General features: G+C 56.2%; 1 protein-coding gene across 3 annotated transcripts; it reads right to left on the minus strand.

The window, feature by feature from the left end:
• Nucleotides 1-837: 837 nt before the first annotated feature.
• Nucleotides 838-24,214, minus strand: SLC66A2 (solute carrier family 66 member 2). Of its 3 annotated transcripts, XM_040985162.1 has the most exons (5): nt 23,796-24,214; nt 19,829-19,962; nt 15,418-15,471; nt 6,150-6,366; nt 1,304-1,575 (listed from the first exon to the last, which is right to left on the minus strand). In XM_040985162.1, exons 1-5 carry the CDS (start codon nt 23,996-23,998, stop codon nt 1,368-1,370), a joined length of 816 nt encoding a protein of 271 aa, XP_040841096.1. In that variant the 5' UTR covers nt 23,999-24,214; the 3' UTR covers nt 1,304-1,367. The 3 variants fall into 3 exon arrangements, with proteins under 3 accessions (XP_040841097.1, XP_040841096.1, XP_040841098.1); XM_040985164.1 differs by lacking the exon at nt 15,418-15,471; XM_040985163.1 differs by lacking the exons at nt 6,150-6,366; nt 15,418-15,471 and having other exon boundaries at nt 838-1,575.
• Between the last annotated feature and the right edge of the window lie 1,177 nt (nt 24,215-25,391).

Genomic DNA, 25,391 nt, shown 5'->3' on the forward strand with positions numbered 1-25,391 from the left:
AATGGGGTCCCCTCCCTTCCATGGCCAGCCCCAAATAATACGGAAGGGAGGGGCACCTGTGGCAGGGACAGCAGGAGCCCAGAGAGGTGGGGGTGCAATCTCCATGGGGTTCCAGGGCCACAGAAGTGTGTCTTGTGATGCGGACCCTCCCACAGTACACATGACCCATACCAGCTGTAGTCGGGGGGCAGTGTTAATAACCAGGTCCTGGCCATGCAGCCCCCTCAGGGTCAGTACCACTGTTGGTTGCATGTTGATCTGTGGGCACCATAGACTCCATAGAGAACTGGTAGCATATGAAAAGGAGGGGTGTCCCCCACATCATGGGCTGTGCTGGACCAGGCAACCAGCAACTGCAAGGTGCACCTGGGAGCTGCCACTTCTGCCCAGTCATGTTATGGACACAGGCAGGAGGGTGCCTGCAGCCTGCAGCCCCCAGCCCAGACCTAATCCTTCCCACTTTGCTCCAGGACCAGCATGTTCCACTGGGTGGGTGCCAAGTACATGCACTGCCTCCCTCATCTGCTGCTTGGAGAAGCTGCACTCCCTGCCCAGCTCCAGCCAGTTCCTTTCCACCCTTTTCTGAGGCCAGGCTCAGCCAAGAGCTGCAACCAGGCAGCCTTCAGAAGTTTATTTCTGCATGAGCTCAGAGTGCCCAGCACTCCCAGGACAATCTGTAGCAGCCAGTGCATCCCAGGCAGCCCCTCCTCCCCGAGTCCTCCCAGGGCAGTGCCCAAAGGGGCACACAGGATATGGCATCTGGATGAAGTTTGTACAGCCCAGGTGTAATGGGTGAGCAGTACAGCCAACTCAGCCAGCCGAGGGGCCAACACTGCATACAAATCATGTCTCCCTGGACAGACACACCTCCCTGTGCAGTGCAGGGGACGGCAGCTGGGTCAAATGTGGCAGCCAGCACAGTCAACTCAGCCAGCTGAGGGGCCAACGCTGCACGCAAGCCAGTGTCTCTGGACAGACACCTCCCTGTGCAGTACAGGTGACAGCAGCTGGGTCAAATGTGGCAGCCAGCACAGCCTGAGTGACAGGAGTGCTGACAAGGGCAGAAGAGGTGGACCACACTCCAGGTGCTGCCGGCCACCTACAATGTTCTGCTCCCGCAATCTGTGCCACCCCCCCAACCAGGCTATAGCCTCTTGCCCTCACCCAAGATGCCAGTCTTGGGCTGAGACAGGTACCAGCATGACACTGAGGACCACTCAACACAGTACTGGTGGGCACTGGCTCTTCCTGTCCTCTTAGATGGGCCCACCACCCTCTGGTCAGCCTGCACCCTACACCAAGACCCAGCTGGTCCCTTGTAGGCCTGCCTGCTGCCTAGTCCCACAGCAGAATCCTCCCTGGCAGCCTCAGAGGGCCTTGGCACTGGCAGGGTGAGCAGCATGGGGTGCCGGCTTCTGAGGGCGGCGGGCAAAGGCATAGGCCTGGCCCAGGATGGCCAGGTCCACCAGCACCTGCAGGAGGCCACAGACAGAAAACTGCAGAGGTGCACCCTTGAGCAGGAAGTAGGCCGTCTTGAAGGTGTCTCCGCTGGTCCACATGAGCACCATCTTGATGCTGTGGAGACAAGAAGCAGTCAGTGGCTGGACAGGACTCAGGGACAGGACAGGTGGGGAGCAGGCCTCACTTCCTCCCACCCCTCTGTGGCCTGCTCTCTGGGTAGGGTGGTCAACCCACCCCCTGGCCAGAGGTGTTGGCCAGAAAGGCCAGTGCCAATCCAGACAGCTGTGCAGGGTGCCCGGGGGACCTTTCCATCCCTATTCACAGCGCAATGTCCCCTCCAGATGGCCATAATTACCACCCTTGTCCTTGTCATCTTCCTAGGTATGCCAATTGCTTGAAGTACACTCCACTAGTCCCAAGCTGCAGGCAGGGTGGACAGGCTGAGCCCCAGCCTGGAGGTTAAGGGTGCCAATTTACCCAGGAGCTGTACACCCTCAGAGCAGTCCTAGCAGAGGTATCATCCCAGGTGAGGTGCACAGAGGCCATGGCCATCTCCTCTCACCCTTGAGCCTCAAAACAGAGGTGAACATGGGGCCCCTAGAAGAGAGGGGACCCCTCTACCTCAGGCTGCCCAGGGATGACCCCAGCTTCCTTCTGTCTGCTACTTCAGGACCCAGATGGACTGCGTGGGAGCAGGGCTGCTGTCACACCTGAAACATGCCACAGCAGAGTGTCCAGCTTTGAGTCTCCACTCAGTTGCCAACTCTGTACCTCAGAAGGCAGCAAGTGAACGCCCAAGTGGTTAGGTTCCTGCTGGTGTACTCCATGAGGGAGACCTGGTCTGGGCATTTAAGGAGTGATCTGACAGATGGAGAGTCTCCTGATGTGTGGGCGTCTCTAGCCATACCTGGGATCATGGAATAAACACCTGCCCATGCTGCCCAAGGCCTGGATAACCCCACATGCTTCTCTTCCAACAGGACACAGATGGTTAGCCCAGGGGTCCTATGCTGGGGTCACCACCACCAGAGGCCATGCAGACCCCAAACTCCTCCCTGGGCTCAGGGACAACAGCCAGGGTCCCAGAGCTACGCAACGAGTAGCTGAAGCAGCACTCAGCTTTGTCAGACAGCTCAGGGGCAGCCAGGGAGACCAGGGCGGGGACCAGCAGGAGAAGAGAAGAGAGCCATGGGAACCAGCTCCACCCCTGGAAGAGGCTGACAGGGTGGGCTCCCAGCATATGAGCTGCTGGGCTGCCTGTGATCTGCAGTTTTAACTATGGTTCTAGGCAAGATGCTGAAGCTGCCCCAGCCTGGGTCCTCTCCTGCCCTGGGTTCTCCCACTAACCAGGCAACAGTGGCCCTCCCGGTGGTGGCCCACCTCTGCACCTGCCACAGGTTGACTATGAACTCCAACCTCCACTATCCCCACACACCACTCCCACTTGGCCCAGGACCCAAGTAACACATTGCTGACTCCAGCTGCCCGAGAGGGGCCTGGGACCTTCACCTGGCTCCCACTGCATGGAATCCCTGACCCTGCACACCCTGGGGGCATGGTCAGACTCACCTGACCTCCACTCGGGACCAGACCCTCCTTGGGGTCACGGTCTAGGCAATGACCTCAGGTGTTGTGGGATGGCCAAGGAGGCCCTGGGTAACAGGTGCAGTCTGCGCAGCGCTTCTAGAACTGGAGCAGCTGATCACCTTCCCTTGGAGACATCGCCTACAGCCTCACCCCACAAGTGCAACATCAGCAGAGTCGGGCCCTGTCCCCTGGTCAATGCTGGCCCTCGGCCACCTTGTTTGGGCGGTCACATCCCCATTTCCTACTTACTTATTTTTGTCTACTTAGAAGGCAGAGTGAGGTCTTCCACCTGCTGGTGCACTCCCCAAACTCCCAAATTAGCCAAAGCTGGGCCAGCCTGAAGCTGAGAGCCTGGAACTGCACCTGGGTCTCCCGAGTGGGTGGCCAGGGCCCAAGGGCTGTATTAGCAGCTGCCTTCATTCTCCACCCATCACAGGCAGTGGCTTGACCCACCGCACCCCAAGGCCATTCATGAGGTCTCCCGCTCCCACTCCGGATCACGGTCTGATCCAGCTGGTGATCTCTCCCAACCAGCTGTCTGTCTGACGTTTACCTTCACCATGCTTGCCTCCTGTTTGCCTTCTGACTTTTTTTTTTTTAAAGATTTATTTTTATTATTTTTTTATTGGAAAGGCGGATATACAGAGAGCAGAGACAGAGAGGAAGATTCTCCGTCCGATGATTCACTCCCCAAGTGAGCGCAACGGCCGATGCTATGCCGATCCGAAGCCAGGAGCCTCTTCCGGGTCTCCCACAAGGGTGCAGGGTCCCAAAGCTTTGGGCCGTCCTCGACTGCTTTCCCGGGCCACAGGCAGGGAGCTGGAAGGGAAGCGGGGCTGCCGGGATTAGAACCGGCGCCCATATGGGATCCCGGGCGTGCAAGGCGAGGACCTTAACCACTGCGCCACCGCGCCGGGCCCTGCCTTCTGACTTCTTTAGGTTAGTCTGCAGTCTATTTTCATTTTAGAGTTTTTGAGTGAAGACTCAGGCAAGCGTTTGCAGCCTTCCTCCTCTCCACTGTCAGCATGTGGCTCCATAAAGCAGCCCAACTTGCCCTCCAGGCTGTCACTGCTCCCCAGAAGGTGACACCGTTTTTGAGTTTGTATTTCATGGACGCACACACAGTGGAGCTCTAGCAGACTCAGCATCTTTCCTTGAGCAAGTCCTGCCTCAGCTTCACCATAGTCGTGACACATGGGACGACTCCAGCTTCTGAAGCCTACCTGCCTACCCCTTGTCCAGCCTCTTCTGTCGAATGCACTGCTCTGGCCCCAGGGCCAGGGGTCTGCCTGTGCGGCCCCCGTCTCCACCCCACTTGCAGGTCATGCTGCTGCTTCTGGGCTGGCTGACGCTGCGGGTGGGGGAGGCTTGTCCCGCCGGTCCACCGAGGTGTTGCCACCTGTGCTGTCTCAAACCTCCTGCGGTCCTTGCCTGGACCTTCTGCTCCATGAGCCCACAGAGCACACACTTGGGACCTCAGACCTGAGCAGAAAGACAGGACAGCTGAGGGGGAGCCACTCAAGAGGGCCAGGCAAAAGCACCAGGCCTGAGAGGCCCAGTGTCGCCCTGACTTAGCACCTGGAGACTACAGCAGCCATGACAGAGCCACAGCCACACCTGGGGCACAGCACTGACATGTGGGGTGTCAAGACAGAGCCAGCATCTCATGTCCTAGCCCCTGCACCTGTCCCAAGGACACAGGCAAGAGATGGCCACCCTGCTCTGAAAGACAGCCTGGGTAGTCCGACACTCACGCATGGCCCCAGCACAGAGCAGGGGGCCCAGGGTGAGGCCACAGTACCCTGTTCCCTGGAAGGCAGACACCATAGCATCTGCTCCTTCTGTGTGTACCCTGCATGTGGGCTCCTGGAAACCTAAATAGATGGCCACTGCCGCCTGGGCCTCCATGTAACCTGCAAGCTCACTCCCAGCCACACATGGCCTGGCCACAGTGAAACAGTCATTGAACATCAACATCCCCTTGTCCTCAACTTCACTGGGAAACCAGATGATGCAGAGAACACACACAAGGCCCATGGGAGGAGGAACACACACATGGTGAAGAGCCCCCTTCAGCCAGGCTGCTGGGACTGTGCTGTGGCTCCTCTCCATGCAGCAAGCCACAAGCAACTCACAAAAGCTCTCATGGAGCCATCAAACTGGACCCTGACCTGAAGATGGTTTTGTGCATCTACAGAGTCAGAAAAAGCCAGGCAGCCTGTGGCCTGATCGCCATGGTCACGGAAGTGGCCGGGGCAGTGCAAGGTCAGTTATGCCCTGGTCTCAGGTGGATGCCCAGGCCCAGGCAGGCAGAGCCCTCCATGTTCAATGGCTAGAGCCCTTGCAGAGAAACCCACAGTGGGGGACCATCACAGCTCATGTTGATGGCACAGCATGGCTGAGGTCCCACCAGGTTCAGGCCAACACTGGGAGCTCCGGGCAGGAGGCCCAGGGTTGACAGAGCCCTCACCCCTTCCTTCCCACTTGGGGCCTAATAGGACCTCATGGGAATGTTCCCTCCCTGTCAGCAGGTCCCCAGACCCAGGACACTACGGGCTGCAGTGGCCTCAGGCCATGGAGAGGCCGTCTCCTGGGTCAGTGGTTTCAGTGGACAAGTCTGAGTGTACATGTGCACATTTGTGCATCACAGCACACATGTGTACATCCATATGTATACTATTGAACACATGTGGAGTCCAGCCACCTGAGCAAATGGGTCTTGGACTTATTAGGGCAGCACCCCCAGCTCCTAGCCCACCACAACACTGGACCAAACATGTGCCACAACCACTGGGTTTGTGTGCTCCTCTGGGGCTGCTATACACATGCATGTTATGTACACCATGTAAAACGCATATTAGATACGTCCCAACACAGCCCATGGGAGCCCAGCGGCTGGGAGTCCTTCCAGGCCTTAACCCCCACTTCCCACAGCAGGAAACCCAGAAGCCCCTTGCCCCGCCCCAGCATCCATGGTGGACACTGCCCCTCGTCCTTAGCTCTGTCCTCACAGTCCAGCCCACCCTAGCCAAGCCCTGCTATGGGTTCCTCTTTACAATTAGCAGCAGAACTGGACACAGTGTCCTCTCCCCCTGCCCTACCTCATGCCCTCGGTGGAGCGGTGGCGCTGGTTGCGCAGGAGCTGAGGAAGGCCCAGCATGGCCTCGGTCAGCACAGCCAGGAAGCCCAGGGTCTCCACAAACAGGGTCGAATCAATGGACAGGTAGGTGATATAGGCAGCCACACCCGCAAAGGCCAGAACACACTGCACGTAGTCCCCAAAGCTGCTCCAGTGCCAGAAGTGATGTGGGTCGAAGTCTGAGGGTGAGAGAGCGGAAGGACAGGTGAGCTAGGATCCAGTCCCTTCCCTCCATAACCAGGCAAACCAGGGTACCACCCCTGCAGAGAGATGGTACTCACAGTACCTGCCTCCCCCTCTGCCCCGTACTCTTGAACAGGTGGATGCTGGGAGCCTTATGTGGGATGTGGGCAGGTGTGTGGGCAGCAGTGAGTGGGTGGGTGTAGGCAGCAGTGTGCACTGTGGTGGGATACAACTCAGGGTGACCAAATCCCACTGGGAGTGCCTGAGCATGAGTCCTGCTTCTTACCCACTCAGCCTCCTGCTCAGGCACTCTATGCGTAGACACCCCAGTGCACACTTGGCCCAGCCACGAGGGACCCCCCGATGCATTCTCCATGTAGCCACGAGGGACCCCCCGATGCACTCTCCATGTAGCCACGAGGGACACCCCGATGCACTCTCCATGTAGCCATGAGGGACCCCCCGATGCACTCTCCATGTAGCCACGAGGGACCCCCCGATGCACACTGTGGCCCAGCCACGAGGGACCCCCCGATGCACTCTCCATGTAGCCACAAGGGAACCCCGATGCACACTGTGGCCCAGCCACGAAGGACACCCCGATGCACTCTCCATGTAGCCACAAGGGACCCCCCGATGCACACTGTGGCCCAGCCACGAGGGACACCCCGATGCACTCTCCATGTAGCCACAAGGGACACCCCGATGTACATCCTGACCCAACCCAAATGTAGGTTCTGGAAGTGAACAGGCAGATGGGAGATCTGCCTCTTTTAAATAAATAACTAATTTCTGTTACATTTATGAACAAATAAATTGACAAGGGACTTCATAGAAATTTGGAATTTCCACTTGTTACTGAACACCATTAAGAGAAGAAAAAGCCATAGACTGGGAGAAAATCTGGATATCTCATTTCCATGAAAGGGGCTGTTTCCCAAACAGAATATCCTAAACCTTCAAACCAGCAACTCAGCCTAGAGCTGCCAGAGGCTGCTGCTGTGGTGCAGCAAAGCAAACCACTACCTGCAGTGCTGGCAGCCCACATGGTGCTAGTTCAAGTCCTGGCTGCTCCGTTTTCTCTTCCTCTCCCTGCCAATGCCTGGGAAGAAGCTAAGGTTGTCCCCTGTACCCACAAGAACCTGGCAGAAACTCATGACTTCAGCCTAGCCCAGATCCATCCACAAAGATGCAAGACCTTTGTCTCTCCCCCTCTCCTCTCTTTGTAACTGCCTTTCAAATAAGTAAACAAACCTTTAACCAATCAAAAACAAACAAAAGCAAGTTGGCAGAAGCTATGCTTTTTTTCACCACAGAAAGTACTGGGGTCACCAGGCACAGGGCAGACCAGACCTCCTTCAGGACACACAACTCAAATATGAAGCCACGAGGCATCCAGGGCCAAGACCAGAGACATAGGCTCATGGTAATCCCTCAGTCAGGGAGTACCTATCAAAGGGACCCAGGCTTGCCCATCATTCCTGCCACTGACAGCCCCAGCATCCCACAGGACGGCACACAGGGTGTCCCCAGCCTGAGCCCCTGACTGTGGCACACAGAGTAGACAGCCTCTTGTCTGCAACAGAGCCAGGTTTTCTGCCACGTTTACATGCAGAGGTCAGGGTGAACTGGGGCCAGCATCCACCTAGGGATGGCATCGCACAAGCAGGCTAGCACCTGATCCAGAATACAAATAGGCAGCCCTTCTGCCCCCCTGCTCTACCCGAGCGAGGATCTCGTCAGGGCACATGCATCATGCCTGTGCCACACGTGGCCCTCAGTCTGTCACACACAGTGTGGTCATAAGGTCCATCATCTGAAGGGAAGGTGGACTCCACTGAGGCCTACGGCTCATGGCAATCAGCTGGGGAAGGTCCCTACCTGGAAGAGGGTTGGGAAGCCACACATCTGCACCCATGTGGACAACAGCTTTGCTGGGCCTGAGGGCGGGGGGTGGAAGAGGACACTGCTCCACTCACTGCGCATCATGCAGACTCAAGACCCCAACCCTGCAACACAGGGCTGTGACCGTGCTGCAGGGGCCTCCCCCATGCAAGGGGCACACTACTGGACATGAGCATGCCCCAATCCATTCAACACTATCCCAAAGTGCCAGCACCAGGGTACAAAACAGAAAGCCGCTGGCATCTGTGGGCCACACTCATTACTGGGCCAGGACTGCCAAGACCTGCAGGTGCACAAGCATCACCTGTAAGCCCTCAAAGGCTCACACCAGGAAGGGAGTCACACAGGGGGGCTGGCTGCAGCAGCCCATGAGCGCCCTCATGTGGCTTGTCCTCTGTGGCTCCAGCAATGTCCTGAGCATGACCCGGACTCAGGGCAGCCAGTGGGGTGAAGGCTCAACCCAGACCTGCCGCAGTGTTAATCTCCAGGGCTACTGGAAAGCAACAGACCGTCTAGCTCTCAGAAGGTGCCATATCCTTGGCACAAGCCCAGGGAAGGCCACAGAAGCATGGGGAAAGAGGTAGGGGGCAGAGCCAGGAGCCCTCCAGAGTGAGGCAGGACAGCTCCATATCTCAAAGCTGAGGTTACTTCGCGGAGCAGAGTATCTTTCCACCCAAGCCAGCAACCCTCCGGCCCTAGGTGCACCCCATGACCAACTGGGAAACCACAAGCCTCCCAGCACTGCAGTAGCACTGGGCCCCAAACTCCAAGATGCTGGGAAGGAAGCCCTCCCTGAGGGAACCAAGCCAGCCCCAAACCCACACCTGAAAGAGACACACACAGATGGAAAGCTGGATGGACAAATGAATGAATATGTAAGCAGGCAGATGGTCGGGTGGATGAATGGATAGGTAGGCAGGCAGGTAGATGGACAGACAGACAGCTTCAGGGTCGAGTCAACAGCAGTCCTCTTCCCACTGTTGTTCAGGTGTTACCAGGAACCCCCACAGCACAAGGCTCTCACATGGCTCTCATTCTATTTTCAGGGGGCAGCAGGTGCAGTGTCAGCTTCAGCCTAGCCAGGACCCCGCCCAGGTTGCCCGCTGAACACGCCCTAGGGATTCTAGGCTGGACGCCAGCTGAGTTAGCCAAGCCCAGAACTTACCAACCTCAGACCAGAGGCAACAGATATGGAGCAGCCACAGTGCCAGGGAGGCAATTCCAGCCCGGGTGGCTGGGCTCCAGGGCTCACACAACAGCGCCAGCCAGGACGCCTGCCAACCAGGAGCCAAGGACACCAGGGCAGAGGACACAGCAGGAAGACCCTGGAGGGTAGGAGGGCCAGTGGCCACCAGCCCCTACAGAGCTCCCTCTTGTCAGGGCCAGTGCAGGCTGTCAGCCCCCTCCTCTCTGCCCATTCAGCTCCAAGAGCCCCAGACCCTCACCCTCCTCCCCACCAGCTCCAACCACATGGCAGGGGCAGAGGGTACTATGTGACCACCTACCCACCCCAGTTCACCCCACTCTGTGACCACCCACCTTACCCCAGCTTACCCCAGGATGTAAGGACCAGACCAGTACAGAGAGCCAAGAGCCCACAAGCCCCTAAGACCTGCACTGCACCTGCCCCCAAGAGGCTGACCACTGCCCCTGCATGGGCTCCTGGACACATGAGCCCCACTGTGCTCCCCCATGGGTATGACTACCTCAAGCTCCCAAGTGACAGAAGTCACAAGGACCTGGGTGGGGAGCAGAAGAGGGAGAGATGCAGTCACCATACAGGAGCAGCAGGAGGGGCAGCCAAGTGCCCACCTGGGCACAGAGCCAGGCTGGACCTCAGCAACCAACACCAACACTGCAATGCGTGGGTGAGCAAGCAGCTGGTGGACAACATCAGCTGCCTGAGAGACAATGGCACTGAGCCCCACAGGGTCAAGGCCAGAGCTGTCCAGTGAGGCATCAGTGCAGCCAAGCCCAGAAGCAGTGAGCAGCCCAGCTGCTTGTACAGGCACCTCGAGTGTCTAACGTACAAGGCTTGGACACAGACTAAGCTGGGGAAGACCAGGGTACTATTGCCCAACAAAGAGGCAGTGAAGATAACAAGCAAAGCAGAACCACGTGGACACTTGAGGTGTCACGTAAGATGCAAACAAAACTTCACGCTGACCTGGCAGGCATCATACAATCTGCAGGATGGAGAAAAAAGAGGACTGGGCAATGAGCAGCACCCAGGAATTCGCCAAGACCAGCAGCACCCCATGTGCCCAGAAAGAGGGAAGCTCAGAGACTAGGGCCAAAGACTGAGAGAAAAGGCCAAAACAGTGACCCCAACTGCCCAGGCATTGAAGACATGGGGGTCGTGTCTGACACCACACCCAATCCTGCAGACACAGGAGCAACACTGACAACAGGACCTGAGCAACAGACACCAGCAAAGGGGAGCGCAGGAGCAAGGCACCTATGCACTCCAAGAAACTTCAGTAAACCCAACAGCTAACTATGGGGTTCTGTAGTCCTGGGAGAGCACATGGAACTGAAAGCTAACCCACGGCCCCTGTGGCCCAGATGGCTGACCCACAGCCCCTGCGGCCGGGCTGGCTGCCCCTTGGCCCCTACGGTTTGGCTGCCTTCATAGTAAGGGCCAGGCATCAAAGCAGTGGGTTCTCCTGCTACTTATGGTGCTGACATCCATATCCATGTCAGCTCAAGGTTGGTTCCTCTGCTTACAACCTAGCTTCCCTGTGGCACCTGGGAGGTAGCAGGTGACAGACCAAGTACACGGGTACTGGGAGTTCCAGACTCAGTTAATGGCTCCCAGCTTCAACCTGGCCAAGACCTGGCTGCTGTAGCATGTAAATCAGTTGGTGGAAGCTCTCTTTCCTCCTCTCCTCCCTCCTTCTCACTCAACTTCTCCCTTGGCTCTGCCAGTCAAATGAATCTTATCCATGAAAGGCTACAAGTACAGCAGCCCCCACAGAAAAAAGGGCTGGGAGAATGTGCTACTAGCAGATGACCTGCTTCACAGGGAACAGAGGGTGAGTTCTCCATGCAGAAAGCCAGTTATGCCACAGAGAAGCCACAGCGCAGGGGCAACAGACCACAGTGCCTTTACTCCCTCCTAACTCACCCAGACAGCCATTGCACACAGACACGTTGTGCTGGTCCAGGGACTCCACAAAGAGCCATGCAACAACAGCAGAGGTGGGATGCTAGAGGAAGCGACCATACAGGGCGACTCAGACCACAGAGCAGGGCCAGGACGATCATCAGCCCAGAAGCACTGGCATCCCAAATGAACAATGGTTCCTGTCCCAACTGCTCCACTTCCCATCCAGCCCCCTGCTTATGGCCTGGGAAAATGGCAGAAGATGGCTCAAAGTCTTAAGATCCTGTACCTGCGTAGGAGACCTGGAAGAAGTTCCTGGCTCCTGGCTTCCAACTGGCTCAGCTCAAGCCATTGCAGCTACTTGGGGACTGAACCACTACATGCAAGATCCTTTTCTCCATCTCTATTTCTCTCTGTAAATCTGCCTTTCCAGGGCCCAGCGTGGTGGCCTAGCAGCTAAAGTCCTTGCCTTGAACGCTCCGGGATCCCAAATGGGTGTTGGTTCTAATCCCAGCAGCTCCACTTCCCATCCAGCTCCGTTTGTGGCCTGGGAAAACAGTCGAGGATGGCCCAAAGCTTGGGACCCTGCACCCACATGGGAGACCTGGAGGAAGTTCCTGGCTTCTGGCTTCAGATTGGCAAAGCACTGGTCGTTGCGCTCACTTGGGGAGTGAATCATCAGACAGAAGATCTTCTCTGTCTCTGCTCTCTATATATCTGACTTTTTAAAAAATCTGCCTTTCCAAGAAAAATAAATAAATCGTGTGTTTGTGTGTGTGTGTGTGTGACCACAGAGAAGTGAGGATGGCCAGGTGCAGTTGGTTCCAGGAGCAGCTGTGACAATGCCACAGGGGAATCCAGGTCCCACACCAAGGGCCTGGGTTTGCAGCCCAGCTCTGCTCCCAATCCCAGCCACCTGCCAATGCAGACCACGGGAGGCAGTGATGGATGCATCTTGGAAGTCAACTAACTGATAGAAGATATTTTTCCCTTTGGCTCTTTGCTTCTCAAATAAAATGAAAAGAAAAAAAGCTGAGGAAAGCAATAAAATTTAAAATATCATTGTTGAATTAAAATGCTACACAAGAAAGTATTCACTTAAAAGCAAAGGAAGCTGCAAAGAAGCAACAGTTGGAAACACCAACAAGAAAAAGACATGAGAAACACAGAAAATGGAAAGTAAGATTCAGATATAAATCCAACGTCACACTGACCATGAATGAAATAAGCAATAACAGCAAAGAGCAGCACAGATTCTGCAAAGACTCAACACACTGCCTACAAAAGACACTAAAATGCTGAAAGAATAAAAAAAGTAACTACCATGTCCAGTAGCAACCACAGGATTGACAGTGTCTACATCAGTACCAGAGGTAGCAAACAAAAAAGCATGAGAGTAACAAAAAGTCAGCGCAACAAGCAGTGTGACAGCCATGAACATACCCACCGGGCAGGGTCCCAAAGTGCATGAAGCAACATCTGGTGAGAGAAAGAGAGAATTGAACAGAGCTGCAGACATCAATGCCAATGAGTAACAAACGCTCCAAGCAGACACTCCCATCCCACACGCCACCCGGTCTGGCACCCCAATCATCCCAGGTACACATCCCCACCCCACACGCCACCCAGCATGGCACACCAATCAGCCCAAGCACACCCCTCCCACCCCACAAGCTACCCAGGCCTGGCAAACCAGTCCTTCTGAATAGCAGGACACGCACCAAAGGTGGAACCAGCTTCAATGTACCATTAACAAACTACAAGGACTCAGGATCAAGTTGAAGCCAGTAAAAACATTTCTAAGTAATCAGTGTGTCCAGGAAACCAGAAAATGTTCAAACATGACCAACCAAAGTGGACAGGCCTGGCTAACGCACTGGTTAGCAGGAAATGCTGATACAAGAAAACAAAACCTCAAACCAATAATGGAACCTTCCACCATAACAAACTCGAAAAAAAAAGTTAAGCCCAAAACAAGCAAAAGGGAAGAAATAATACAATAACATTGGGATTAAGTAAACTAGAAAACAGAAAAAGCTCAACAGAGAGAATCAGAAATTTTTTCTTCAAAGATATCCATCAGGACTAACAGGTCTGCAGCTGGGCCAACAAAAGGGTGAGCAAGAGGCCTGAGATGACTGAGGGGGGCAACACAGGAGGCCCACTGGCAGCGACCTCCCAGATGAAAACCATGAGCAGGGAGGCTATCCTATCAGTGCAGTGGACAGGCAGAGAAGCAGACTAGGCCAAGTTCTGACCAGGGGACCAAGGCCAGGCAGTCCCCAGGCAATGCTAAGGATTTCAACAATGATCGTAGCCTCTGCAGTCTCTCATTAAACACAGAAATGAAGGAGCACCACTCAGTCCTGCTTAAGGTCATTGTTGCCTGAATACTAAGACCAAAGTTGTACAGGGAGACATAGCGCAGACCAGCACAGACACAGAGCAGCACGGGGCACAGACCAGCACAGACCAGCACAGACACAGAGCAGCACGGGGCACAGACCAGCACAGGACACAGACCAGCACAGGACATAGAGCAGCACGGGGCATGGACCACCATGGGGCACGGACCAGCACAGGACACAGAGCAGCACAGGGCACAGACCAGCACAGGACACAGACCAGCACAGGACATAGAGCAGCACGGGGCACGGACCACCATGGGGCACGGACCAGCACAGGACACAGAGCAGCACAGGGCACAGACCAGCACAGACCAGCACAGGACATAGAGCAGCACGGGGCACGGACCAGCACAGGACACAGAGCAGCACAGGGCACAGACCAGCACAGACCAGCACAGGACATAGAGCAGCACGGGGCACGGACCAGCACAGGACACAGAGCAGCACAGGGCACGGACCATCACGGGGCACAGAGCAGCACAGGACACAGAGCAGCACAGGACACAGACTAGCACAGACCAGCACAGGGCACAGACCAGCACAGAGCACAGACCATCACGGGGCACAGACCAGCACAGAGCACAGAGCACAGACCAGCACGGGGCACAGACCAGCACAGAGCACAGACCAGCACGGGGCACAGACCAGCACAGAGCACAGACCAGCAAAGGGCACAGACCAGCAAAGGGCACAGACCAGCACAGAGCACAGACCAGCACAGGGCACAGACCAGAGAGAGCACAGAGTAGCACTGGGTACAGACCAGCATGGGGCACAGACCAGCATGGGGCACAGGCCAACATGGGGCACAGTCCAGCACAGGGCAGAGACCAACACTGGTAAACGTGACACATTCAAGGACTCAGGCTTTCTTGACACAGAAGATGTCGCTTTGGAGCATCCCTCTCAGACTGAGCAGGAGCTGAGAGTGCCATGACAAGCTCAGGTAAGCTCAGGTAGCCTCCAGTACACTTGTCAGAGAAACATCCCAAGACAACTCAGAGGTCCCTCCTCACAGTACAAGGTGGTGTCAGAACGGCTGAAGCTAAGATTACAGACACCTTCTCTCCAGCTCTAAGACCAAGAGAAGCACACCTCTCTCTCCTCTTCCATCAAATGCAACTGGGCAAGAGAATGAGAAACAGGAAGGTGCAGAGCCCAGGAAAAGCCTCCAAAACATCCTGAGCTTTGACTGGGAGCAACGTGGATTCAGCTAATGGGGGGGACGTAGGTTGCTACACAAAATCAATGTTCTTTCTAAAAAAACTTAGAATGAGCAAATCAAAATTAAAAAAAAGGCAATGACATTTGCAGCAGCATCAGAAAGAGAATGACTGCAATAAACGTAATGAAGATGGTTTGGAATTTGTTGTGAGAGCCCTTCCCTTCCATCTCACCCTGCTCATCGCCCTCCCCTCCTCCCTTCTTCACCCATCACATTCACACATGTGCACACACACAGAGACACACAGGCTCCTAGGAAATACGTCATGCAGTGCTGGGGGTGGTTAGCAGGCTGCAGACACGCCATGCTTGGTAACAAGGTTCAGTATGCTAAGGCAGCCATGAGGCAGAAGGGCCAGTGGACAGCTGCGGAGCAGCCCATGCAGGTGCTACCTACTACATACCTAGATAGGACCGCCTGGGGGGTGCTTTGCTTCCTTCATCCTTAATATCAGCAGCTACATAAAGAAAATTACAGAGAAAGACACAGAGAGACAAGACAAAAAACACGCAGCTTTAGCGGGGTGAACAGCTGCATTTCCCATTTGGCATCTCTTTAAAAGAAACAGAAAGATTCCAATTCTCATTTCTGTACCCACCTCTCTTTGTGGATCAGCTTCCTTCACCCTCTCCCAACCCTCTAAGAAAGTGCAATGGTTGCCCCATGTTCAGTGATGTCCCGGGGCATGGGTGACCTTCAGGGGCCAGCTATTTCAGGGAACCCACGGGATGATGCTCCAGCTGCAGGGCCCACCTCCCAGGCCACTTCCTGAGGCACCAAGGGAACTGCTCTCGGAGCACACGCACCATGGTGTCCCCACTCAAGAGCTGCACTGCCCAGCACGCAGCGTGGGTGCAGCATGAGAACACAACCCAAGCTAGGCTCAGCCTGCCATGGCGGCTCGGCGGCAGAAACTTCCCATGGCAGCCCTCCTGCCTCACACCCCTGCAGGACACACACTTGTGATGTCATCCATGACTGAGCCCTCAGCACCCTCACACCCCTGCAGGACATACGTGTGTGATGTAGTCCCATCACACATGTATGTCTTGGGAGACAGACAGGCTAAGCACAGTCCAAGTGAAGTGGCCTGGATAGGTCACCACAGGCTTGAGGCCGAGACATCTACATGCATTAGCAAAACATTTCTCACCCACAGAAAAGGTCCAGCGCAATCCCTAACCTCCCATATGCACAGTGCCCACACAGACTGTGGCTAGTCTCCAGGTGCCATGTCCCCGACCTCAGGTTTCTGGGAGAAAGGACAGATCCTGGGCATGCACAGGAAGTGCAGACAGCACAGGGGCCTCTGAAAATCCTATTGATTTATTTGCACACAGAGACAAACAACTCCCATCTGCCCATTCACTCTCCAAATGTCACTGGGCCAAAAAAAGCCGGGAGCAGGGAATTCAATCTAAGGAGCAGCAAAGGAGCCAAGTGCTTGGACCATCCCTTCTGCCTCCTAAGGACACAAAGGCAGGAAGGAGCAGAGCCGGGACCCAAACCCAGTCCCCTGATATGGGATGTGACATCCTGGTGACCCCGGGCTAGGCCAGGGTCCAGGGTGGGGATACTGAAGGCTCGCAGTCAGAGACTGAGCAACCAGAGTCTGGACCAGCAAGGAAACACCACACAAATGACTTTGCAGCTTTTACATCCACACCCAGAAGAATGAGTGAACAAACATGATTGTCACCACAAGATTCACAAGCCAGGCCAGCATGGTACCTGCCCTGGCAGCTAAAGTTGTCGCCTTCAACATGCCTGGATCCCATCTGGCTCCTGGTTCATGATCCAGCGTCCCCAGTTCCCATCCAGCTCCCTGCTTGTAGCCTGAGAAAGCAGTCAAGGATGGCCCAAAGCCTTGGGACCCTGCACGCACATGGGCGACCCAGAAGAGCTCCTGACTTCTGGTTTCAGAGCAGCGCAGCACTAGCCATTGCAGTCACTTGAGGAGTGAATCATTGGACATTTTATTTTTATTGTAAAGTCAGACATACAGAGAGGAGGAGAGACAAAGAGAAAGATCTTCTTTCCACTGATTCACTCCCCAAACAGCGATAACGGCCAGAGCTGAGCTGATTCAAAGTCAGAGCCAGGAGCTAAGAGTCTCCTCTGGGTCTCCCACACGGGTGCAAGACGAGGATCCCAAGGCTTTGGGCTGTCCTCCACTGCTTTCCCTGGCCACAAACAGGGAGCTGGATGGGAAGCGAGGCCACCGAGATTAGAACCAGTGCCCACATGGGATCCTGGCACATGCAAGGCAAGGACTTTAGCCGCTAGGCTACCATGCTGGGCCCTAAAATAAATAGATCTTACAAAAAAAAAAAAAAAGACTCACAAGTCAACATCAAAATCCAGGGAGAGGACTATCACCCCTGTCCAGGGGTGCACACTCACTCGCTGCCCAGAGAAACCAGCAGGGTTGGCCATGGCCCAGCTGGCAACAACCGACACAGGAAACTTGACAATAGGAGTCCCCACAAGCCAAAGACCAGGGTCTGGACAGGCTTAGACAGAGACTCAGAGGGCCACACGGGAGCTGGCCAGGTTGGGGACAAGGATCTGCCCAAAACAGAGAGGTCCACACAGTTGCTGGCCGGCTGCCCAGGACAGAGGGCCACACGGGAGCTGGTTGCGCTGAGGACACAAGGGCACTTATGGTCCTTAGAATCAAACAACAAATTCATATTTACAATTCCTAGTCACCTGCTGTTTCTCCCACACCAGCTGTGCTTCTTTAACTTTCAAACTGAACTGGTGACCTTCAACTTGAAAACCCTACAAAAGGCAGCTAGAAAATGCTGATGGCTTCTCAGGACACCTGACCATCCATTGAGAGCATGGAGTGATTTGACACTAATGGTCGGGGACGGTCTCTCTCTCTCTCTCTCTCTCTCTCTCTCTCTCTCTCTCTCTCTCTCTCTCTCTCTCTCGGTCCTCAGGTGAGGCTGGGTGAGCTGACAGCCCTCACTGGCTCCGGAGCAAGTGCAGGTGGAACCTTCCACATTGAGAGGGGCTGGCAGCTAATCCAGAGCCTTGCAGTTCTCTCCCATCCTCCCCACTTCTGACAGCCAAGAGAAAATGAGCCAAATCACATGTCTTGTCCAAGTGACCCTGGAAGATGCCAGGGCCCATGTCGTGTGGCTCACAGAGAAGGAGCTGTCACCCAGACCCAAACAGCATGGTGTGAGTGACACCCCTAGTGTCTGAGTCGGGGGACTCTCAGGATTGAGTAGGATCTACAAGTACTACAGGGCCGTGTCCCAAGCAGACTCCCTCAGCCACAGAAGATTGACGTGTGGACACCAGGGACTCACGATTCTGCCCGCTGTGGCAGAGCCACCTGCTGGAAATCTGGACTCCAGGCCTGTAGAGCCCTGACAACTGGGATTCAGAGCTTCAAGTCAGTTCTGGTGAACAAAGCATACCTGCTCCTCTTGAGAAGTCAGCCAGAACAGCAGGCGCCCTGACAGAGGACATGCCCAATGTGTGCTGGCAGAGCCCTTCCTAAGCCCACTGGTCGCAGTCCACACTGACCCTCCCCGTGCCCACTGGTCATAAGTCCACATGGACCCTCCCCATGCCCACTGGTCATAAGTCCACACGGACCCTCCCCACGCCCCCTGGTCACAGTCCACACAGACCCTCCCCGTGCCACAGCATCTCAGACAGGGCTTCAAGAGCTGGTCTCACGCCAATAGCTTTGGTAGGAGAGACACCAATCACGTCCCAGTGTTCCGGATAGTTCCGATGAAATCTGAGCCCACAGCTCTGCCCTCCTGATTCTGGCTGGCCTCCAGCACATAGCTCTCTGGGCACGGTAATGTCATTGGCTCCAGCCTGGTGAAATTTCAACCCAAATCAGAGCCCAGACACTGAGAGAGGAGGACAGGGGAAGGGAGAGAAGAGGGCGAAGCCAGTAGAAGCAGGCCCAGCATGGTCTCCATGGCTCAATTGCCCAGCACTGTCCAGATGCCTGGGCAGAGCCAAAGGCAGCCCGGTTCCACAAGGATGCTCACCTCACCTTGGAAGGCGTGGAAGGCAAGAGGAAGGGCCCTCTCCAGGAGGAGGAGGGCAAAATCAGAAAGCGCCACACAGGTCTCAGGCCACAGCAGCCTCTGGGGGCCACCCTTCCCCAGCAACATGGCCCTCATGACCCAAGACTAGAGCCCCAAGGCCTAGAGGGGGACCAGCAGAAGATTACCACCTCGAGACCAGAGAGCACCTTCCCGCAGGGACACAGAGAATGTCCAGTGAGGAACAACTCCTTTGTTTGCTCTGAGTCACTGAATGGCCAGGGCTGCCATGTATTACATGTACTACGGGTGAATACAACAGAGCATGTAGACTGTGTGTGTTGTTCCAGCAGCCCATGCTAAGTATGTGCTAAGTGTGTCAGTAGCACACAGCATGTGCAGCCTGTGATAGCATGATCCTGCATGTACACAGGATAAGGTATATGCGACCCCTGTCCAACTACATGTGAAGCCAGAGATGCTGCCTGCCTGGGCCTTGGTAGATGGACACATGTCCAGCTCTGAGGGAGAAGCTGAGGCCCAAACAAAGGAGCTGCAGGGAAGCCGTCATCCCTCGCCCTGGCAGTGAGACAACACTCTCTCAAATTGCTTCACATCTAAAACTCTTGCTGAATTCACTCAGCACCAAGAGCACAACTGACCTCAGGCAGAGGGGCCATCTGGTGCAGCGGAAGCGGCTCCTGCTTTAACTGAGGAACAGGAGACACACCACACTTGCTGAGCCAGGCACCTGAAAGTCAACTTCTATTTTCAAAAGCCACACTCACCAACCTGCAAACGAGCGGCGTTTTATGTTCAGTTCATTCGCCACGCGGACTTCAGTACAGAGTTTCAACATCAGTAACATGGTCAAGATCATGATAATGCTCTGCCACAGGAGTGGGGACTCAAAACGCCTTCCGAACCTGGGGAGGGAAAGAGGCCGCAGGTCAGGGGAGCCGGTGGCAGCACCAGGATCCCAGACCCAACGTGGACAGACGTGGGACCCAACCCAGTGATGAAGCCTGTGGAACCCCTGACCCAGCGATGATGGCCGTGGAGACCCAGACCCAGTGTGGATGGTCATACAACCCCAGATCTAGTGTGGATGACCACAGGACTCCAGATCCAGCACGAATGGCTGTGGGACCCAGAGCTAGTGTGGATGGCCATACAACCCCAGATCTAGTGTGGATGACCACAGGACTCCAGACCCAGAGTGGACAGCTGTGGGACCCCAGACCTACTATGGATGGCCATGAGAACCCAGACCCAGCATAGACAACCACAGGTCCCAGACCTGTTATGGATGGCTGAAGGACCCAGACCCAACGTGAATGGCCATAGGTCCCAGACCCAGAGTGGATGGCTATGGGACCCAGACCCAGTGTGGACAGTCATAGGTACCAGACCCAGAGTGGATGGCTATGAGACCCAGACCCAACATGGAAAGCCGTAGGTCCCAGACCCAGCACGGATGGCCGTGGGACCCAGACTCAAAGTGGATGGTCATAGGTCCCAGATCCAGAGTGGATGGCCTTGGAATCCAGACCCACTGCCACCAGGACCAGGGTGAGATCTGGCCCTGCATCCTTCAGAGCCCAGACCCTACCCCAGCCTGCCTGACCTGGTGAGAACTGGTTTGGGGTTCTCTGACCCGAAAGAGTATTTCCAAGATTTAAACTGGTGGCCAACACCAAAGTCAAAGTGAGCTCAACAGAACAAATAGCTGAAATCCCAGACACAGGGGACACAGAAGGGCCCACTATGGCCCAGGCCTGGGGGAAGGTAGTGAGCCTTCGGAAAGGCAGCAGCCAAGCAAGGCCCTGGCAAGACAGAGCAGAAGCCCTGAGTCCTACTGACCTGAGATGCCCGAGAAGAACCCCAAGTGCCCAGACAGTACACAACACCTAGCAGTGGCCTCACTGCCAGCGATCTATGGGCAACAATGCCGACGCCTGCAGCCTGGTGTCATGGCCCAGCTGGGGAAGACTGCTTGAGCACCCGGGAAAATGTCAGGCCAACAGGAAAGCCACACTCGGATCTGCTTTTGTGTCCAACCCTCAAGTTCATGTTCACCACCAGGGTGAGGGGTTGTCTCCATGGGACTCTGAGGGAACAGAACGTCTGGCACCCTCCCGCGGGGTCTTCCCCAACTGAGGCCACTTTGCCCAGCTACTTGCACAGAGCAAACACCAAGGCCAGGCCGAGCCCACATCCCAGGCACATCTCCTGGAAGCTCCTGAGTCCTGCAGACAACAGCCACCCCAAGGGACAGGAACAAGGCACCAAGCCGGCACAGGTGACAGAATGCCAGAGCCTGGACAGGCAGGACGCCACTGGGGATCCTGCACTCTCATCAGAGCTTGGCCTAGCAAGGCAGCCATGCAGAGACATGGACAGACCAGACCCCGCTGGACACAGGCTGCTGTGTGCCCAGGGCAAAGGCCAGGCATGGCAGGCTTACACCCACAAGAGTATCACCCATGACCCATGACCCCTGTGCCCTCAGAGCACAGAGCTAGGGTGAGGCCAGCAGGTACAGGGGCCATGACCCTCACTCCTGGTCATTGGACTAAGTGTGAGCCCTGACCACGTCCTCGGGAGAGACCACTTCCAACTGCTACAAACACGAGGGGATGAGCCTGGTGTCCACAGGCCACACCTGCAGCTCTCAGACACAGCGGAGTAAGTTTAACTTGCGTCCTCTCACAAAGCTGAAGAAACACATGCCAGCCTCGATCAGCCAGGTTCCAGCTCCTTTCATCCTAACCACCTGAGCTGCCGAGCCAGCAGGACAGCACTGTACTCTACTCCTGCAAGTTGGTCCACACAGAGGTCTGAGTTGAGGAACAGAGATGCCAGTGCCACCCCCGTGGGCACGCCAGCAGGCACAGAGGCTGTGCCCCCCAACTTCCCTCATGACAGGACTGGAACACCCAGTCAGCAACTGGCACACACCTGGCTCCTTTCCCCTTCTCTGTCACAGTCCACAAACGTCTCCCAGCCCCCAGCCCACGCTTCTGACATCGCAATCCCCAACCAGTGCATATGCACTTCTAGGATGTGGTCAAAACCAGGACCAAGACAAGCGTCACACAGGGTCCATCGGCCTCATCCTGCTGAGGCTTACTCTGTGGAGCAAGAAACTCTCCAGTGCCTGCAGAGTGACTGGGGGGGGGGCGCTAATCTTTTCACTCCAGGCTCCTATCTCATTCCAAGTCCTGGCACAAATGCAGTTTGAACAGTGATGAAGCTAGAGAGCATGAACACAAACAGGGAGGAGAGACAGATCACACCTGCAAGCCCTTTAGCTGTGTTCCTCAGGAGAGGGCGAGAGCCCCCTGCCCAGGCTAATTGGGCACCCTCTCTCCTGGGGTGCGGCCATCGGTGAACTCCACAGCACACATACAAGTTCCCATTTTCATGCTATCCCTACCCAGCTCCCAGACAAAAATGTGCATCCTGGAAAAGAGGGTACTCTGACAAGGAGAGCAGCACTGCATGAGGGGGTGTGACTTCAAGCTCAGCAATCCTATACTAACTTCCTATTTACCCCACACTAAGAGCTCTGCATCCCACCAGCATCACAGTCACCCAGCTCCCAGGCCTAGGAAGAGCTACTCTTCCTCCTCCACATCAACCTCGATTCCCTTTATGCACACGTGTGCTGTGCGTACATGTGCCCTGTCTGCACACGTGTGCTGTGTGTACATGAGCCCTGGTGCCCTCTGTGCACACGTGTGCTGTGTGTACATGTGCCCTGGTGCCCTCTGTGCACACGTGTGCTGTATGTACATACGAGCCCTGGTGCCCTCTGTGCACACGTGTGCTGTGTGTATGTGTGGCATGGGCACTTGGCTGCACAAAGATGCAGCACTCTCTACCCTCGCAGCCTCCTGGATCCACACAAAATTTCCAGGAGCCCAGGCCGGCTCAAAGTACAGGGTCTCCAAGCTCACCTGTGAGCAGTGTTCAGCACCCACAAGATCCTAGCCCAGACATCTGGGGCCCAGGTACACCTGGTAGTGACGTGAGGGTCTAGGAAGTTGGTCTGGGGTGCTGAGTTGTGCTGGGAGGAAAGCCACTCTCAGGAACTTCCTTCCTGGCAGCTCTCCACCATGCTGTATTCCACAAACCCCAAGTCTGCAAACAGGAGCTGGGCAGGGGAGCAGCAAAGGCAGCCCAGGCTATATCCAGGGACCTGCTTCCCTGGCACTGCGCCCAAAGCCACTCCAGTCACCTGGCCGCTGTCACTCAGTTTGTGGGAGGTGGAGGGGTAAGCAGTTTTCAACTCTTTCAACAGAGCACCCTGCAAGGTGGCCCTAGTCAGCCTCCTGCCAGAGGAGGGCCACCCACACAAAGCAGGATCCTCCCCCAAGTCCTCAAAATGAGGCAAGTCTACCTCAGCGGGGCTAGCTGGAGCTGGCTCAGTGGCGAGCATCCAGGGCCAAGTTCTGGGACAGCTGCCCACCTGCTTCCCGACCTTGGGCAGCAGCTGGAGCCCGGCTCTCCTCTTCCTTCTGGCCTGGACTCACTCAAAACTAGTTTATTTCCTTAACAAATAAGAGGAAGCTGCTGGCCAGAGAGGGGCAGAAGTGGGTGAGCAAGTCATCCGCTTTCTCCTTCCGAGAGAGCGAGCGCTGGCAGAAGGGCCCAAGACTACTCCGCCGCCTGAAACGTGGGGAGGGACCGGGCAGGCGCCAGGGTCCGAGGGAATCTCGGCCTCCCCTCTCCCGGTCCCGTCCCAGCCGCTCACCAGAAGAGGATCCGCAGGATGTTGGCCACCAGCAGCACCAGGCACACGTAGGTGGAAAAGCCCTCTGCGCTCTGCGTCCGGCGGATCTGGCGGTACTGAGGGATGTAGGGCACCACCCCGCCGAAGACCATGGCCCCGGCCGCCCCCCAGGACACCAGGCGGTGCAGCGGCGCCAGCAGCCAGGCCAGACTCTCTGCTTCCATCCCCGCCGCGGGCGTGTGCTCCCCCGGGCTCTGCGCGCAACGTCACCTCCACATGTCTCCACCACCTGCGCGCTCCGCCGTCGGGCCTGGCGGGAGGGGACGAAGGTAAGGACGGCCCGGGACACCGGGCGGGGCAGGGCTCACGGTCGAGCGCTCTCGGCGGGCAGAGCGACAGAGAGGCGCCGCCCCGCACCCTCGGGCCCGGCCTCGGGCGGCTCCGCCTGGCCGCGCGCCCTGACCACCCCTCCGCGTCCGCGCGCCCCTGCACCGTCCGCGCGCCCTGACCACCCCCTCCACCGTCCGCGCGCCCCTGCACCGTCCGCGCGCCCTGACCACCCCCTCCACCGTCCGCGCGCCCTGACCGCGCACCCCTCCACCGTCCGCGCTCCCTGACCAGCGTCCGCGCGCCCTGACCGCGCACCCCTCCACCGTCCGCGCGCGGACCCGCCCCGTGACGTCACGCTCGCCGGCTCTCCGCCCTCGCCGGCCTGGAGGGCGGCTCCGCCGGGTCCTAGAGTGTGCCCAGCCATTTCCACATGGCCGCGTACGCTGCTGTTCCCGCGGCCGGTTGCCGGGGTGGAGGTGTGTGTGCAGGAGCCCCTGTCCCCCATAGTCAAGGGGGTGGGCGAGGGGACGCCTCGGCATGCGAGCAAGCTTCGATCAAGGGCCACTGACCGGTCAGCCTCCTTCTGGAGTCGTCATGCCTCCCAGAGTCCGGAATCAGCCACTTTATTAAAAGGGAATTCACGGGCACTTCACATACAAACTACACTGAAAAAAAGTCGCAAAATAACACATGTTTTCCATGAACTTTATAAGGACACCCTGAAGGCACAGACTTCAGGTTTTCTTCACTAAAATAAACATCTTTTAACTCCATCTTCCACGGACTTTATGGATTTGCCCTCATCCAGTCACAATGCTGGGTGAGCAGCATTTTCATCTAGTTCCAGAACTCCCCTCATCCTAAAATAAAATGCTGCACTTACTAAATAAACAGTTTCTTCCCACCCCCACAGTTCCTGGCCTCAGGCAACCACTGACCTGCTTGTTCTAGACATTGCCAGGAATCAGAGAGCACCCCCACACGACCCTGTGTGACTGGATCACACACAGATACACATGGCCCTGTGTGACTGACACCCCCCTCCCCCGTGTGAATCTCACACACACACACACACACACACACACACACACACACACACACACAGCCCTGTATGAATGAGACACCGAAGATCCTCAGTATCAAAATTCCAGCCATTTGTTCATGGCTCATTACTACTAAGAAACTGTATGAACTTGCAGGCCAGACGGCCTATATGACCTTTACAATGATGGGTCCCAATTCTTATGAATCAAGACCCACCTAAGTCTGGTTATCTCACAGCTGGCT

The sequence above is a fragment of the Ochotona curzoniae genome, unplaced genomic scaffold (genome assembly GCF_017591425.1).
Source record: "Ochotona curzoniae isolate NIBS_2020 unplaced genomic scaffold, NIBS_Ocur_1.0 contig_43, whole genome shotgun sequence".
Lineage (NCBI taxonomy): Eukaryota > Metazoa > Chordata > Mammalia > Lagomorpha > Ochotonidae > Ochotona > Ochotona curzoniae.

Bases quoted from the DNA above. Each gene is read 5' to 3' on its own strand.
- SLC66A2 (XM_040985162.1), bottom strand. From the start codon at position 23,998: ATGGAAGCAGAGAGTCTGGCCTGGCTGCTGGCGCCGCTGCACCGCCTG. The intron at 19,963-23,795 runs GTGAGCGGCTGG...TTCCCTCCCCAG, and splicing joins ATCCTGCGGATCCTCTTCTG to GTTCGGAAGGCGTTTTGAGT. The intron at 15,472-19,828 runs GTTGGTGAGTGT...TTCTTTATGTAG, and splicing joins AAAACGCCGCTCGTTTGCAG to CTGCTGATATTAAGGATGAA.